This window comes from Pseudorasbora parva, chromosome 7, assembly GCF_024679245.1.
Source record: "Pseudorasbora parva isolate DD20220531a chromosome 7, ASM2467924v1, whole genome shotgun sequence".
Lineage (NCBI taxonomy): Eukaryota > Metazoa > Chordata > Actinopteri > Cypriniformes > Gobionidae > Pseudorasbora > Pseudorasbora parva.
Genome location: NC_090178.1, coordinates 38,626,029 through 38,644,654, shown reverse-complemented (window position 1 = coordinate 38,644,654; position 18,626 = coordinate 38,626,029). Strand labels below are relative to the sequence as shown.

The window sequence follows — 18,626 nt, the reverse complement described above, 5'->3', positions numbered from 1 at the left end:
CAAAGGACTCTAGCTCACCTTGAGATGCGGCAATCGACCTCTCGCCGCTATCTGGAGTATGAACGAAAGGAACGGGGCGTCAGCAGACGGTCCCGCTGCCTCAGTCCAACACTCACTGGAAGCGATGTGCAAGAGGGCGGGAGTGGCCGGGAATGATCGTCGGGGTTCTTAATACCACAGCACCGCCCTCAGGTCACCCTGGCCACCAGCCAAAGTACCACCTCTCTCGGAGATGGTAGATCGGGGTGTGGCAGAGGGGACTCTCTCTCTTTACAGAGATCATTGAGTCTCGACGACAACATCGCGATGGTCATGTTCCCGCAGAGGGAACACAGCACATCCACAAACACTGTCCGAACGTGCTGCCCAAACACGTCGAGCAGTGAATGCGTCCCAAAGACAGCAACAGATATCGACCGCACCCGGAAGACGTGCCACATGCAAGCTCTTTTTGTGAGAGGAAGCTCTGCAGAGTGCCGAAGCGACCAGGGAAAACACACACAGCTGTTGCAGATCACTGCACAGATCAGCAGGCAGGCAATGTGAGATCGCTGGAACGCGCCGTACACCAACACCCTGGAGAACCGCTCGTCTCGAAGACTGAAGAGAGGACTTCAGAATTCAGGCTTGCCGGAGTGAAGAGATGCTCTTGGCTCCGAAGCAGAAACATAATGCGATACATGCCAGCTACTTCCTTATATATACCCAGGTGGTTAGGCGGAGTTACGCATGCAAATCTTGCATGCCCATGGCATTGGCACTGCCATTGGCCGTTTTCCAAGATCTCGAAGATGATTGGCTTCTAGGCGAAACCCCCATTCGTCAGTCACTGACGTTACGTCGGAGTGACTGAACGAAAGGGAAAGGCGGTTTCTATGGCTGTTATCATCTATCTATCTATCTATCTATCTATCTATCTATCTATCTATATATATATATATATATATATATATATATATATATATATATATATATATATATATATATATATATATATATTTTTTTTTTTTTACATTTATGCATTTGGCAGACACTTTTATCCAAAGCGACTTACATTGCATTCAAGGTACACATATTACATTTTGTCAATTCTCGCTTTCCCTGGGAATCGAATATGTATTCCTTGGTGTTGCTAGCGCCATGCTCTACTGTTTGAGCTATAGGAAATATATGAGCTGTATCAATATCAAAACAGTCACACTTAAAATCCATAAATTAAAAACAAATTCTATACTGCATTTCTAGAGTCCAGTTTTCTGACAAAGTGATAAATATTTTTTTTTAATTCTAAACAAAACAAAACCTGACAATACATAATTAGTTAAATAAAACATAACTGCTCTCTATTTTATTATACATTCATAACCAATTTTATCTATTTAAAACTTCAATAAAGCATTCTGTTTCAGAGACCTAGCAAGTCAAGCTGAACAAAACCTGAATTAAAGGTGATCTTTTTTTCCAGCACTTGACTTATATTTCCTATTTTGAAATAAATCTCAAACTTTTAGTCCAAGAAACAAGAAAAAACAACAGGCCACAAGAAGAAAAAGCATCTTAACAGAAAAATCAGTTACCATTTAGCCCACAACAGTCCAAATCTATTGTCTTTTGATACAGTATAATTAGTCATTGTATAGTTTAGTTTTGAAACATGTGTTGTCCTGGATCATGTTGACAATCATCTTCTCATACATGCGGTGTATGGATGACACGCTAATAATCCGACTGATTCTCTTTAGAATTTTTAGAAGGGGACGGCGGGCGCCTTTCGAACGTAGTTTGCGAAGACTGTGAAATAAAGCCTTGGCCAGGTCCTGACCTCCATTCTGAATCTTCCACAAATGGAGGAGCTGTAGAATATAACGTTGTGAGGGACAGGAGTGGACCAGGGCCTGTAAATCCTCGTTGCTCACTTTCGCACCAGGTAAACTATCCATCAAGAGCAACAGGTCTTCCAAAGTGAGGTTCTTTACACTAGCACATCGAGATACCTTCCTCTCACAGTGGTTTACACCTAGGAGAAATTGGGAAAAATATGTTAGTACTAATAGCCTAAAGTACCTTACACTGATGTTCAAAAAACACAGCAGAAGTATGTAAATGATTTAATCTATGCTTCTGGCATAGCAACTGGACAAACTGCAAGTTACACTGACTCTAGTATACATTTAACCTTGAAGTAAAATTTCCTTGAACTTGAATTATTCTTCTCTTTCTTCCAGTTTTTTTTTAAACTATAATTCTATTAAACTAGGCATACGTATTATTTCCCAAATAGCTGTATATAAAATCCATAAAAAAATGGCAAATAGTGTAAAATAAGTTTTTACAGGTACGATAGAGCTCCAGAGGTTGACGTCACACAGCCTAAAATCCGCCATTTTGGCAGGCGCTAGAGCGCTAGAGCGCCTGTAGCATTGGTATCTATAACATAATTTAAAACTATATTGTTTAAACCTTACTATTTCCACTTGATGGACAGCTTATGTGCATCAGGATGCCAGAACAAGTGGGAGAAAGCAAATAGGAAATAATTTTATCGTATTATGTTGTTGAATGCTGTGAATTTCAGTTAATTCTTCATTCTTAACTACTTTTGCCTCACATAAATAACGATAGAAATAAGTTCCCATTAAATATGATACTTAATCGTGGAATACGTAAAGGAATGTAAAGGAATACGATTCCTTTATCGAGACACATGAAAACCACCCCGGTGGCAGTGTTTTTTGTTTTACCAAACGGTGCTTTAGGGCTGTGCCGGTGAACGTGAGTAGCACCACCACGGTGGCTGAGTAGCACCGGCGTTGGTTGGCCAAACATTATTATTTTTTTTTTTGTATGTGAATTCTTTTCGTGGATATTATGACACGAGTGAAGCACTAATTTATTTACAAAATAAATAATTGGTCCGCAAGTAAATGTTACCTCGCAGCATAATATTCATGCCGAACAAGGAAAGTAACTTGTGAGGTCAGCCAAATTTAAGCTTTGCATTTTTGCGATCATGGAATCTCTTATTTATTTTCCTAAATCATGAGAGACATAAATTAAGTATTTCGGCCGGCATGAATGTTATGTATTCATGGCTGCGAGGTAACATTTAACTGCGAACCTATTATTTATTTTGTAAATAAAGTGTTGTGCCTCACTCCTGTCATAAGTCACGTAAAATAGCATCTACATACAAAAAACAATTGTTTGGCCGACCACCGCCGGTGCTACAGCCACCAAGGTGGTAAAAAAATAAAATAAAAACTGCCACCGTCACAGCCCTAGAAATGTTTTGTATAATCTATTTAGTTTTGCTATGTACAACTCTATGTCGTTTGATTTAAATTGCGCAGTGAACTCCGTTGCCTTGAAACTCATGTTGGCGCCAGCTGTTCTTGCCTGCCAAAATGGTGTCGTAAACAGAATGGGTCACGGATAACATATTTGAATGTCGAAACTTTTCTGTTTAGGTAACAAAACAATTATTATTGTAACATTATGCTCACATTAGACAATATATACATTTTAAATAAGGTATTAACCTAAATATACCTAACCTACACCTTATCCTAAACATGTTGTATATTTTTGTAGTTTTCCCTTATAATAAGTTAGAGCAAAATAATTCATCGTAAACTCAATAATTAGGTGATCTCCCTTTGTAATTACATTTCTAGACTGAAAGATCAAAGCATTTATAGACTCAAAGATCTAATATTTATCGTAAAATCTTTTTTTTTTTCTTTTTTTTTCTTAAGCATCCTAAACTTTTCAGAAGACATTCTATTTTACATTCATGCTGACGCCGCAATGCTACACTGTAAAAAAAAAAAAATCAGGCCCCGATTGAACATTTTCTTGTGACTGATCACATCTAAAATGTTTAGTTGGCCAAAGTGAATTTCTGTGAATTACATTGCATCAATCACAGAAATTAAATTGTGATTTGGCACCCCAACTGAGCCAGGTTTCGTCCAAGGTTTATTTTTCTCCATTATGCCCTGGAGTTTTGATTCCTTGCCACTGTCGCCTTTGGCTTGGCTTGCTCAGTTGGGGACACAAACATTTGCATTTCAAGTAAATATCCAAATAAAATGAATTACTAAATTAATTATATCAAATATATCACTAATCTGCCCACATTGTCACCATATGATAAACTGAAATGAGCTGATGCTGATGACATCAGTTTTATCCAGAGCGACTGTACAGCCAAATCAAATTTAGTTGCAATATTTTCCTGTTTAATACTATGAAGCTGCTTTGAAACAATCATCATTGTAAAAGCACTATATATATATATATATATATATATATATATATATATATATATATATATATATATATATATATATATATATATATATATATATATATATATATATATATATATATATATATATATTGACTTGTTGAATCTAAGCCAAACTGAGATGACCTTGGATGATGCTGAGGAGTTTGTCTTGGTCCTTATTTTGTTCTCTCCAGAGACGGAGCAGATGAAGTGCCTGCTGCTGAGGACTGCAGCTTTTCTTCAGCCTTTCAACACTCTTCCAGTCCACTTTGCGTCCTGGAAGGCTCTCAGAAAGACGCTCCACAGGGACAGAGGCCAAAGAAGGTGATGCAAGGAACTGAAATATTGCTTCCTCACATAGAGTAATTTCTGGAATCACAAGGTTTTGCAGAAAGAAAACAAAAAATTAAATTAAACTACTATACACATGTCTTATGGCTTTAAGCTAATGTGTAGGTTAGTAATATTTTACCCTAGTTAGTTAGTAATCCATTAAAAAAGGTAAAGTTATCTAATATAATATAAAATAAAATGTTACATAAATATCTTTGTCATGACAACTTTTGGAAAGATTAGCAATGGTAATGTACATGGCAATGTTAATGTATTTGGTCTTGGTGAAACAGATCTGCTAGATTGCTGCTGTTGATTATTGCTGCTGCTGCAGAGCAAGTACAGAGTCTTGCAAAAACTGCTGATATATCCACAAATATGCTGCTGTGAGCATGTAACCCCCCCCCCCCCAAACAAAGCAGGAGGCCAGAGATATTGACAATATATGCATGCTGCAGAGTGTAAGAAAATAACTTGCAGTTGACAGCAGCTTGACTGACACTGTGTGAAACTGAAATTAGCAGCACACATACATTTAGCACACATTTAAACATCGCCCTTGAAAATAAATGAATGCATCATAGGAAGTTAAGCAGCTAAATATGGTGAACTCTGTTGAAAGCGCAAATGCTTAATTCACTTTATAAGCCAAAGCTTAGATGGCATAGCCTCACAACAATTACATACAATAAACCACTTGCTTCTGCATAAACACAACTTCATAAATTCTGCTGCTTATATGCTTAGTAATTCCCTTCTGCATTGAATGCAAGACTGTTAAAAATTTTGCTCAGTGTGCTTTGTGCTTTTATTGGTGCTTAGGGGCAGGCAAAAAATCCCTAAATTTAATTTCATGATCTTATAATAAACAATCACGATCCATGATCTGAATTGTGGTCTTCCCAATTCTGGTATGTACTATTGAGAATATCCAGACTGGAACAAGCATATGGACTTATCTACTTGCACAATTTAAAACACAGTATAGCATTAAACAATCAAGTTGTCAAAATAGTCTTTAAACCCTGAGTTGATACTTTAAAACAATGTATATTCTTCACTGTATGAATTAAATATATAATGATTCTTAATAAAACTAATAAAGTTATTCACTGAAGAGCAGGGAGTGATTTTGGCTGTTTCTAAAAATCAAGAATGCAAACTTCCGACTTGCGTCCTTGGTAGTTCAGTCTTGCCAAGTTAGATTTTGGAGAATGAACTCTCGAGGAAGTCTGGTACAAGTTAAGTACAAATTACCAAAAGTCTGGTCATTCTTCTAATGGAACAGCAGCATTCTTGATCTACTCTGGTTATCTTTGTGTGTGTATATATATGTGTGTGTGTGTTTGTGTGTGTGTGTGTGTGTGTGTGTGTGTGTGTGTGTGTGTGTGTGTGTGTGCGACAATAAAACAAAATGTCATAAAACGCTACACTGCCTCTTTCATAAAAAAACTAAAACAAAAAAACCTTGCATGTATATTTAGATTAGAATAAAACAAAATATAAAACACAACCCTGCCTCTTTTAGTTTACATTTTTAATTTTTTTTACGGATTATGTGGTTCAGACATTAAGTGTGCATATGATTATCTTCACTGTAATAAAATTAAATATTGATATTTAATTAAATATGAGTTATTCAGTCCAAATATGACATTAAACACAAGCCAGTCTATTTTTCTTAAATGACAGTTTTATTTTTCAATAATAGCCATTATAAAAATATAAGTAGAAGAAATAAACAATTCAGTCAAACATACAGAGCCAGCGCTAGTAGGCTACAACAGTGAAGTTAAATAGCCTAAAAATATAAAGTTATGAAAATTCTCTTTGGCCACAGCCAAAATGATATGCCAGGGAACAAATGTTAGATTCATGAGACCAAAGTTTGCCAGTTAGATCTACACAAGACAAATTATATCTCATGTTTAACCTCTACAAGCGGCAAACGTCAGAAGGTTACTTTCCAGTCCAAGGAAAGACGGCTCTCGGCAGGGTTAACGAGTGCTGAGTGCCTGATGATCGACTGGAATAAAACTTTTCAGATCTCACAACTCTGAAAACATCAGATCAAAATTTTAAATAGCCACTATCTTTATAACTAAACCACAAATGTGAGCTTTAAACTACATTTTGTGACACAATAAAAGCAGTGTATTTAAATGATGCTGGGTTTCTCATCCGCTATTGATGCTTGTTGGTTTGGTGCGAGAGAGAAATAGAGGCGACTTTGTGTCAAATTTGATTGATTGATGGCTGTCATAATTCCATACCATTCCATTAAAAACAACCCCCATTAAATACAGGACTATAGTATGGTGTTTAAAGATAAAACAAGTTAAAGTTTTTCCCTTGACATACATACATATAGCTTTTTGTAAAAAAAGTCAGTGTTCAATCATTTAAAAAGTTTTTTTCCAGAAATATAAAGACAAGTTATAGAATATATTTTGTTTTCAAAATGTATATGTATTAAACATATCAAAGAAAGCATATTAAATGAATACTGTTAAGTTATTTCACTTACACTGTTAAAGTTTTCTTTAGAAAAACAATGTTTTCTTACGGATTTCAGTGCAAAAGCATTCTCTCTGGAATGTGCTGTGGAAGCGTGCGTAAAGACACGTGCGTAAAGGCTCTAGCACTCCCATCGATGTGGAACAATGGATAAAAGTAAAATAAAAAATAAAAGCAAAACGAATAACATAAAGTTGTTTCACATTAAATTTTAACACTACATTTTTATTTTGTTTAGACAAAAACAATGTTTTCTTACGGAGTTCAGTGCAAAAGCATCTTCTCTCCCCAGTGGCTAAATCGTCAGTGAGAGCCAGGGGTCCAAGTAAAGCCACCCCCAGTCTCCGCCCCTAACACTCACCCTCGATGCTGGAGAATGCATCAGTTAAAGGATGGTAAAATAAGTAAAAACAAATAACGCTTAAAATAATAGTCGTTTTAGTTAATATTTTTGTTTAGTTCGTCATAGTTCATCATTTAGGGTTCGTACGGTCATGAAAAACCTGGAAAAGTCATGGAATTTAAAATAGCAAGTTCCAGGCCTGGAAAAGTTTTGGAAAAACAAATTAACCTGAAAGTTTTGGAAAAGTCATGGAAATTTATTTCAAAATATGTATGTAATAGAAGATATGTTTAAGTGATAATATAGGTTAAACAAACTTTGTAAACATACTCGAGACTAGTACGGATCCGTTCCTTCGATCCACCCGACTGCTGCATTCTGTCAGAAGTCAGATTTCCTTTTGCAGCATTGAGCATTACAACCAATCACACGCATTTCTGTCGAGCATGATGGCCAATCAGAAGCGTTCAGATTAGTCATTACTGAAACCAAGCATTGTGTTCAGTGCGCGCGCACTCTGTCTGAATTCTGACTGAAACTTGCAAATTTTCCCGTCATCATCAAAGTCAACAAAGTTCAGATTGATGTACAAGATTAATATCGCAGTATCATCATCTTCCATGATTTTAACGGGAGTGTTTGTGAGAGTGTTTAATTTAAACTCGCGCTAGACCCAAGTTATGGACTCGCAATCGATCACAGTCTTAACGTTAGTTTATTCCGGTTAATATAATTTATTCATCTTGCTGGTAAGATCATATGAATTTTCTAATGCATAAAAAACATTAATATAACTCGTAAAGGTTGTAAGATTCCTTTTTCTGTGTAGTCAGAATAGCCTATATGACGTGTAGTTTCCCCAAACACACACACAAAAAAAATCGACGACATTAATAATCATTATTACAATATCAAGAGCATTACCTGACAATAATGACTCTGTAAAGAGTTAAATCATTTTTTATCATTTGAGTAACATTAAACAGCCTGTGTAAATAAACATTTATGCTATTTTAGATTTCAGGCTTTTGTTAATGATAACATTTTATTGATAACAATCTATATAGTATTCTGATTGATTTAAGTAATTGTTTAATTTAAGTATTTGACAAATGACAACACAGGTAATCATTAAATTTTTTACTTATACGCTCCTGGAAATCAAATGCTTACCGGAAGTGAATTGCATGAAGGCTGTTGGATAAAGCGTTATTTGAGGTAAATTTTTTTTATATAAATACGGATTGATTTCTCACACAGATAAACATCACATTTTTATTTTTGTGTGAACTATCCCTTTAATTCATTGCTAGGGTCCGACAGATTTTTCTTCGAACCATCTTTTGTATTAAACCACATAGCGTGTCGTTAATTAATTAGTTAAAGATATGCTGTGAATTGTGATTTAAACATGGATTTTTCTTATTTTACATGTATACACAGATGTTTCATAGATGCTTAGGTCATGAATATTTGTCTAAAAGTCATGGAAATTTATTGGTAAAAATTTGTGTGGTGTGACAGGCAGCGGGGCGAGGGACCGCGAGAGCGGGCCGGTGATTAATGTTCACGAGTGCCAGCTGCGTGGCACACCGGTCTCGTCTTGCCGCCATGTGACGGGAGCATATAAGGAGGAGCAAGAGCTGCGGAAGAGGAGAGAGGACCAGGCCTGGATTTTATGTTATGTTTTGTTTTTGTGTTATTATGTGTTTGTGGGCAGTCGTCCGTGAGGGGCTGCCCATGTTTTATTTGGTGTGTTTGCGGGCAGTCGTCCGTGAGGGGCTGCCCGCGGTTTTACTTTCATTTTGTTTATTTGTTTGAATTAAAGTTTGTTGTTAAACGTTCGCCGGTTCCCGCCTCCTTCCTTCCCATCTACGAACATCGTTACATTGGTGCCGAAACCCGGGAGGAAGGAGGGACGCGCTGTCGGAGAGCCCTCGCTGCTGAGGGGGATCGCAGTGCTGAGGAGTTCGGGCAGTGCGTATGATGAAAGACCGCGAGTGACTGCCCGAGGCGGTGGTGCTGGAGCGAGTGAAGACCGGTGGGACGGAGAGCTCGCTGCCGTGCCCCTGGGTCGAGGTGGGGTGGCGGCCGTCCTGGAGGGAGCGGAGGAGTTGCCGGCGTTCGCCGTGGGCCGGAGCCTGCTGCCATCCGCCGGAACGGGGAGGAGCAGGGAACGCGGAGCTCGCTGCCGACTGCCCTCAATAGGAGGAGCCGCCAGGGGGCGGAGGAGGATCGGGCCGTCCACCGGCGTCCAGCACCATCGCATAGCACCGCGAGGAAGAGCCTCTCGGCTGGTGAGGACCGAGCGGCAGTGTGTCGGGGAACCGGACCAGAATTTTTTTTTCTCTCTTTCTTTCTTTTTTCCCTCTCTCCCCTCTCTCGTCCGCGGGCTCCTCATGCTCCCGTCTACATTTCTCTTGCCTCTCTGTCCTTACCCCCAGGTGCCGCGGCCGCCGTGATCGGCCCCCCCGGGAGGGGGGAGGGGGGAGTAGAGCGCAGTCTCGGGAGTGCCCCCCGGCCTGCGAGGGGCGATGGGGGTATGTGGTGTGACAGGCAGCGGGGCGAGGGACCGCGAGAGCGGGCCGGTGATTAATGTTCACGAGTGCCAGCTGCATGGCACACCGGTCTCGTCTCGCGGCCATGTGATGGGAGCATATAAGGAGGAGCAAGAGCTGCGGAAGAGGAGAGAGGACCAGGCCTGGATTTTATGTTATGTTTTGTTTTTGTGTTATTATGTGTTTGTGGGCAGTCGTCCGTGAGGGGCTGCCCACGTTTTATTTGGTGTGTTTGCGGGCAGTCGTCCGTGAGGGGCTGCCCGCGGTTTTACTTTCATTTTGTTTATTTGTTTGAATTAAAGTTTGTTGTTAAACGTTCGCCGGTTCCCGCCTCCTTCCTTCCCATCTACGAACATCGTTACAATTTGTATGAACCCTGATCATTAGTTATTCACTCTGTAACACTTTCGATTCACTTTCACCTGTAATTGTTTCAAGTCTCACACGTTCACACACACACACACGCGCGTGCGCTGTGCATGGCGGATCTGAGCAAGGGACATGCTGTGACGGGATGACAGACCTCAGCAGGCCTGCAATATAATTATTTTCTCTTTAATATTCTAGAGATGGTTCATGACTGCTGTGTTCACTTAATGTCATATGGTAGAATGCCACTAGGGTGAGTTGTGGTATGATGTAAAACAAAATGCATGTAACAGAAGAAGTAGAGAATGGTATATGCAGTGCTAGTAAAGACACCATAGCTGTGTCTCATTTCGTTAAATTTCGAAGGCTGCGTCCTCCGGAGGACACGTCCTGTGTAGGATACAGTATACGGAGTGTCCTCAATCAGAATTAAACGAGACGTCCTTTGTAGGACACACAGGCAGGAAGTATCACGTTGCTATGCCAACAAGTTCAGCCTCGTTGCGCTCTCACGCCAGTTATATGAATGAAAATTATTTATAACTTGAAAATGACTATGAAATGTTTCTTGTCTTGACAGCAATGTACTGTTCTAAACGTTTAAAAAGCACTAAAGCGTTGTAATCCTGTTAACCACAATCATCTGTTTGAGGTAATAGAGCTTAAAAATAAAACAAGCTTGAACTTACATTTTAAACACCACACCTACGCTCGCATGTATATCTGGCAGTGTTGCCGTTTTTTCATATAATATAAAAAAATATTTATGATGGTTGTTAACGGCGACGCAAAGAATTGTGGGTTATCTCCAGCCGCGAAGGCTACAACCCATGCACATGCCGAATTCCTGTGAAAGAAGGACGCATTCGAAGGTTGCGTTTGGAGTGTCCTACTCACTTTTTTTAAATGAGACGGCCTTATGACGTATGCACCCTTCAAATGCGACCTCCGGAGGATGCAGCCTTCTGAAATGAGACACAGATCAAGTGAGTTACTTTCGTGTGATATCTCTTGATTTATTTTATATGAGTACATAACAAACTGGCGACGAGGATGGCAGTTCATCTTCCGCCGACATACTTACAATGTCCTGGTGAGCCTACAATTTCATTTGGAATATGGACGCAAATGTTTGAGAACTACCTGCTTGCGATTCATGCAGAGGGAGATGACTGGCCTGACACACGTAAACGTGCTACATTGCTTCACTGCCTCGGAACAGAAGCACAGAGAATTTTCTACACTCTTCCTAACACTGGTACGACTTACGCATCTGCACTCACGGCTCTTAGGGCGCACTTTGTTCCAAAAGTGAATGTCATTGCGGAACAACATAAATTTCTGCAAAGGGAACAAAGACATGATGAAAATATCCAGCAATATGTGGCCGCACTCCGTGATCTTGTGTCATTATGTGCATTTGATGATAAAGAAGATGAAATGCTGAGGGATCAAATCGGTGAGAAAGTGTACAGCAGTCAAATTCGTGAACGTTTATTGCTCGAGGCGGATCTAACGTTGAGGGCAATACAAATTGCAATTCAAGTGGAAAATGCGATGGCTAATGCAAGTGAATTTGCGAAGCCTGCCGAATTACCAGTTCAAAGACTGCACATGAGAAAAAAAGAAGAGAATGCACATAGATGTACACAAGAAAAGCTGTAGAGTAAAACGAAAGTATATTCGGAACGCAAATGCTACCGGTGTGATTCCAGCAGTCATCTAGCAAATTCCAAGCAGTGCCCAGCTTTAAACAAGACCTGTAAGTTATGCGGCAGAATTGAACATTTTGCAAAAGTGGGTCGCTCGGCAAGGAAACATAACATCCGTGAAATTGAAGTTCCTGAACTGACGGTGTTGTACATGACCAGTACGTCTCCTGCTACTAACAAGATTGTGAGTAACATTGAAGTGGGCACATTGTCAGGCTCTACAATGCAGAATGAGATTGTTGATACAGGATCTTCTGTATCTTTGCTGCCAGAGCATATATATAAGCAATACTTTTCTGAGCTGCCCCTTGAACAGTCTGATGTGCGTCTTGTCACACATGCAAAAGAAAACCTTCTGGTGCTGGGATGTATTTAACGCGTGCACAACATGGAGATTATTCAGTACCTGCTGAATTCTATATTGTGAAAATTGGAAACCCATTGATGGGAATGGATTTCAAAAGTCCCTTTAGATCTTTTTGAAACGTGAAAATTACCTTAAGCTGTTGAAGTTAATTTTCTTTCCTTGTGATGACACTATAATAAAAAAACATTTTAATAACTTTCCTTTTAGTGGTGTTTTACGCTCTGTTATTCTACTTTATGCCAAAGTTATGTGATTTTATTTTAAGCTTTGTATCCTACGTATCCATTAAAAATACACAAAAATAAAGCAAATACATTTTAATGGTGTCTGGAGTGTGTGTTTTTTTCTCTACAGTGCAGCACTCGTATTCAGAGTTAGACAGCATATTTTTCACCTGCAATACAGATACAGCTGCAATTAGCTTGTTTCATTAATCATCAAAACATACAGAACGCTTTAAAAAAATACTCAAAGCCATATATTAAGCACTTTACCACTGATAATCTAGCTACTGTAAATCCCTAGGAATTAGGTGTTTTTTTAATATAATTTGCTAAAACAGCATGACAGTGAATTTACAAACAAACGAAAAGAGACACTGTATCATTTGATTTCTATTTGAATTGATTTCTTTTGATTAGCAATTATTTCTAGTAGCTGAAGGAATCTTTTCTTTCTCTCAATCCTCGGTTAAAACACGGGTGCGTTCATCAGCCCCTGCAAAATCCACACAGATTTTAACATGTGATGAACCATGGTCAGTCAATTAATGCTAACGTTACATGGACAAGCTGAGGTAACAAACTTGTTAATAGTAGTTTGCTATGTAACCAACAAAATTTTGATAATATCAAATAAAGGAGAAATATATTGTTTTAATTTACTGAAGTTGTGTAACTATCTTATTAAACTGCTAAACAACGAACGTACGTCGTATGCGCACTTCAGAATCTCGCCGGAAGTAGTAGGCCATCTGGGTACTGTTCGCATACTGTTTTTCAAATTCTATGAATTAGGACATACTACTCTGCTCACGTACTGTTTTTCGCATACTATATAGTATGGAAGTACGCGATTTCGGACGCAGCCTCTGTCTCATTCTTAATGAATGGGCCATTTGAACAAATCGTTTGAATGAACAACTCAATGACTCGCTTACCATCTGCATTTGCGGTCACTATCGACAAAAAAATCTAATTTGTTATTTTTTTTTAAAAAATCATTCCAAACACATTTTAATTCAGGAGTTATGTATATACAAAACTGTAATCTTTTTGTGATAATTTTTTTTTAAATGATTATAAGAATTCTCCGCCGAGGCAAATAGATCTATCTCTGCCTTCCCATATACCTTCCATAGGAGCTCCACCACCTTGGGGTTGAGTCTCCATTCCCCGGGCCTCGGCCCCTGCCTCGACAGGCTGTCTGCTTCCTGATTCAGGACCCCCGGGATATATACTGCTCTGACTGACAGCAATTTCCCTTGGGCCCACAGGAGGATCCGACGTGCCAATTTGTCCAATGGACGGGACCTCAGACCCCCCTGATGATTTATATAGGCGACCACCGATGTGTTGTCTGTCCTGACTAACACATGGTGACCCCTGAGGTCGGGCAGAAACTGTTTCAATGCAAGAAACACTGCGAGCATCTCTAGCAGATTTATGTGCCAGTGCCGCTGATGTTCCTGCCATAGACCCTGAGATGAGCGACCACTCATGGTCGCCCCCCAGCCCGTGAGAGAGGCATCTGTCGTTAGCGTTACGCGACGAACATGAGCACCCAACACGGGACCCTGAGATAAAAACCCCGGGTTTGCATGGGTCACATGACCAGAGCACGTAGGCATCGCCGCATGACTTTGATCGTGCGGAGCGGATTTCCCCTCAGGGAGAATCCTTTTGTTTTGAGCCACCACTGTAGTGGCCTTATGTACAGTAGGCCAAGAGGTATTACATTGGACGCTGCTGCCATGAGACCTAACAGTTTCTGGAACTGTTTCACAGTGACGGCCCGGTTTAGCTTCTGCTCTTTGATTGCTGCCAGGATCGATGCTATGCGTGTTGGCGATAATTGCACCCGCATGATTACCGAATCCCAGTTCACACCTAGAAAAGTGGTTCTCTGAGCCGGAGAAAGCACACTCTTCTTGGCGTTCAGCCTCAACCCCAATTTCGACATGTGTGCGAGAACAGCATCTCGATGCTGAACCGCCATCTGTTCTGTATTCGCTAGAATCAGCCAATCGTCGATATAATTCAGTATGCGGATGCCCTGCAGACGCAACGGCGCCATAGCTGCATCCACACACTTGGTAAATGTGCGGGTTGACAGAGCTAGACCGAAAGGAAGTACTCGATATTGGTATGCCTCTCCCCCGAAGGCAAACCTCAGGAACTTCCTGTGATGTGGAAGGATGGAGACATGAAAATACGCATCTTTGAGGTCTATGGTGACAAACCTATCCTCCGATTTGATCTGCGACACAATCTGTCTGAGTGTGAGCATCTTGAACTTGAGCTTGGCCACTGAACGATTTAATAGATGCAGATCTAATATCGGGCGTAAGCCCCCATCCTTCTTTGGCACGATGAAGTAACGGCTGTAAAACCCTGTGACTCCCTGCCGGGAGGAGGAACCCTTTCTATAGCCCCCTTTTGCAGGAGTGTCTCTACTTCCTGTGCCATCACCAGAGCCTGCTCCGGGCCCACCTCTGTAGGTAGGACACCGCTGAAAGGAGGTGGTCGCCTTTTGAATTGAATGGCGTACCCCCTTTCGATTATCTGCAGGACCCAACGAGATATGTTTGATAGACGTTTCCACTCGTCTAGAAAATCTACTAAGGGAACCAGTCTCTCGAGGCTGGCCTCTGGTGTATTTTGAGCAACAAGCACAGTGCCCTGAAGCGGTGGACCGGCAGGGAACAACTGACTTGACTGCTCGAGGGCCCCCCGAGGGGGGCGCGGACCACCCTCGGGTGGCCCGGGGAGACCGACTGCGCCCCGGCATTGCGGCAGGGTTGGCAGCGCGGCCCCCAGAGGGTGCCGCAGGGAAACGGGTACCGTTGGCAGGGGTAAACACCGTTTCCCTACGGGGGGAACCACCCTCAGCGTCCTGACGCTTCTGGCTTCTAGATGCCTCTCCGTGGCCACCAAGGCTGCCATAGAGCGGCCAACACATCTGGCCGTCTCCTTGGTGGCCCGGAGAGCTAAATCGGCAGATGAACGTAATTCAGAGACAATATCCCCCACGACATCACTATTATCCAGATCCCTCAGCAGGTCAGCCTGATATGCCTGCACGATCGCCATCGTGTGCAGGCATGCAGCCGCCTGACCCGCTGCCGAGTACGCTTTGCCTTCCAATGCCGACGTTGTCTTTAGAGGTCTGGTGGGCAAAGTCGGGGCCTTAAGGGACGATGCCGAGGAAGGCGAGAGATGGCTCGCGAGCGTCTCTTCAACCTTTGGCATCGCCCCATAACCGTATTGTTTCAGCCCGGCGATGTTGCTGTAGACCGAGGTCTGCGGGCTGAAAACACGATATGAAGCCGGTCTCTTCCATGATCTTGCCACCTCGGTGTGCAAATCATGGAAGAATGGCAGGCCCCGCCGTTGAGGCTCTGAAGCACGAGAAGGCAGGAATCTCTCGTCTAGCTTGCTCACATGTTTCCTTCCTGCCTCATATCTTTCAGTGGGCCAGTCGATGATAAGTCTGGCCACTGCTCGCGTCAGTACCTCAACGAGTGGCGGCAGCGGGACCAGAGCCGCGGGGAACACGAGCCGAGGCACCCTCCTCGAAGAGTGCCCGGCGGGAGCGCAGCGTTCTCAACGGTAACTTCTCGCAATGCTCGCAAGCAGCCCCCTCGAGGGCTGCCTGGGCATGTTGCGCTCCCAAGCAGGCAACACAGAGAGAGTGTGTATCCCCACCCGTGATGTAACGTGGGCAGGGATGAACACACTTCCTGAAATTACCGCTCTAACTCGCCATTACTATCTATTTATTTTCTCTTTTTCTTGTTAAATGTGAAATATTTAACAAAAAGGGTGGAAAAACTCATGCAATAGACAGACAAAAACACCAAATAGACAGACAGGTTCACACAGATCACTTGCTGAAGGCACAGAAGCTAGTTCCTGTTTGTTTTCACGGACGCTTTATAGCTTCCGGTCGATGACGTCATCACGCCGACGATCGATCGATTTTCCGATGGAATGGTTCTACAGGCGCTTCACGACGCATTAACGCAGAGGCGTTCTCACAGCGTTTCGACACAGCTCGAGTTCCCCGAAAGGGAAAATATGATTTTGAAACAATGTACGAGGGAGGCAAACATTTCGCTACATATGCAATAACTCACGATGGTAACGAGTTTACAGCGGAGGGTACAACTTCTGTGGCAAGCATGATCAAACACTTCAGACATAAAAAATACTCTAACTATACATTTTTAGCCCACAATGCTTTGGTTTGACTCACATATATTACTGGAATATTTTGTAAATGAAGGGATACCATCAAAAATCATTATGCAAGGTTGCAGAATAATTTATATCTACGATACGGCATTTAAGCAGAGATGCATAGATACACTGAGCTATTTGCCTATGGGTTTAAATAAGATACCTGCTGCCCTTAATCTTTCCGTAAGAGATAAAGGTTTTTCATTCTGCGAGTTCCTGAGTTGAGACACTTTGGCGTTGACGCATAATAATGCATACGTCAATCAGTTCAAGACATACTCCAACACATCGATCCAGTGGTTGGAGTACATTAAAGGGTTACTTCAGCGATTAGCATATGGCTTTGTATTAGGGATGGGCATTTTTGTCAATTTTTCAGGTCTTGATTAACCAGGGCGGGGCTTGTGTGGGGGCGGGGTGTCTCCGTCATGGAGATATGAAAATATTAATACTGTTACGAAAATGTATGCTGACAAAAACATGAGATGTCTATGCAACTATGAACATATGACTGTAAAAAAATAACTGCTAGATAATGATGCATAAATGTTTTTGAAAAAGAAATATATATATCTATATATATATAATCTATATATATATATATATATATATATATATATATATATATATGTATCAAATAATCCAGTCAATGATATCGGGCATTGTATTTGAGCTGAAACTGTGAATACACCACCCCGCAGAGCTTTGCTAGCGGATTAATAAACTCTGTCAAATGCATCCTATATGAGATTAATCAGATATATGCCTATTACAATTTACATCTGCCCAAAAGGACGCAAATGCACACGTGAACTTGACCATGCTAGTGCCATGCTTGTGCTTGAAAACAAAACTCATTTTGAATGCACTCTTTCCTTAACAACAACGCTAATGGGCAACAAAACCACTGATAATTTACAACACTATAATCGTGTTCTCATTATACTACATGAAAGATTGGCGCTGCACATATTTTTTTTTTCATGATCAAAGTAAGTAGCCTACAGCATCACTGTGCATTTTCGAATCCATGAGAAACAACTTTAAAACAGTTCTACAGTTAAAAAAATTAGTAACACTGCTGCATTATTAATATCATTAATGATTTTGAAAAAGAAATAGCCTATCTAAAAATAATACGACAGTATTTGGGCTGAAGAGAATGAACACCAGCCGAAATAATGGCAGCGCTTTGCTAGCTGGTTATTAAACTCAAACAAATGTCGTCCTATATGAGATTAATCAGATATAGACAACATATAATCAAGTATTAAACAAGTAATCTTACAACTTGCATCTGTGGAAAAGGACATGGATGCGCAGATGAGCTTGACCGCGCTCTGACTCTCGCTGTGGATTTCCTTTAACAGCTGATACACAAGAAACTAAAGCACGGAGAATTATATGACAATCAGGTTCTCATTGTTATGCTGTGTATGTGACAGATTGGTGCCGCACATCTTGCATTCTATTCCATGATCATTCACAGTGCTTCAGGCGTCTCTGCACGCTTTAGTTTCACTTTATTTGGCGGTCTGGAAGGCGTGCTGTCTAATGCTAACCAATCAGACCTCAGTTACCATCCAAAATGCCACAATAATCAATCCGAGAAATATACAAATATATTTTTTTAAGTCAGGGCGATCATCGTTATCAAGATCGATCGGTGTGTCACG

The 18,626-nt window shown here is 41.0% G+C and overlaps 1 protein-coding gene across 1 annotated transcript in view; it reads right to left on the bottom strand.

Annotated features, from left to right (window-relative positions):
- Window positions 1-1,106: 1,106 nt before the first annotated feature.
- The window catches only part of LOC137083351 (tumor necrosis factor receptor superfamily member 11B-like), a 166,586-nt gene continuing 149,066 nt past the window's right edge, over window positions 1,107-18,626 (bottom strand). Inside the window, exons 4-5 of the mRNA XM_067449241.1 lie at window positions 4,436-4,660; window positions 1,107-2,017 (exon numbers count right to left, since the gene is read on the bottom strand). Of these exons, the coding sequence (XP_067305342.1) occupies window positions 1,626-2,017; window positions 4,436-4,660 (617 nt within the window). The 3' untranslated portion in view covers window positions 1,107-1,625. The remainder of the gene's footprint in view (window positions 2,018-4,435; window positions 4,661-18,626) is intronic.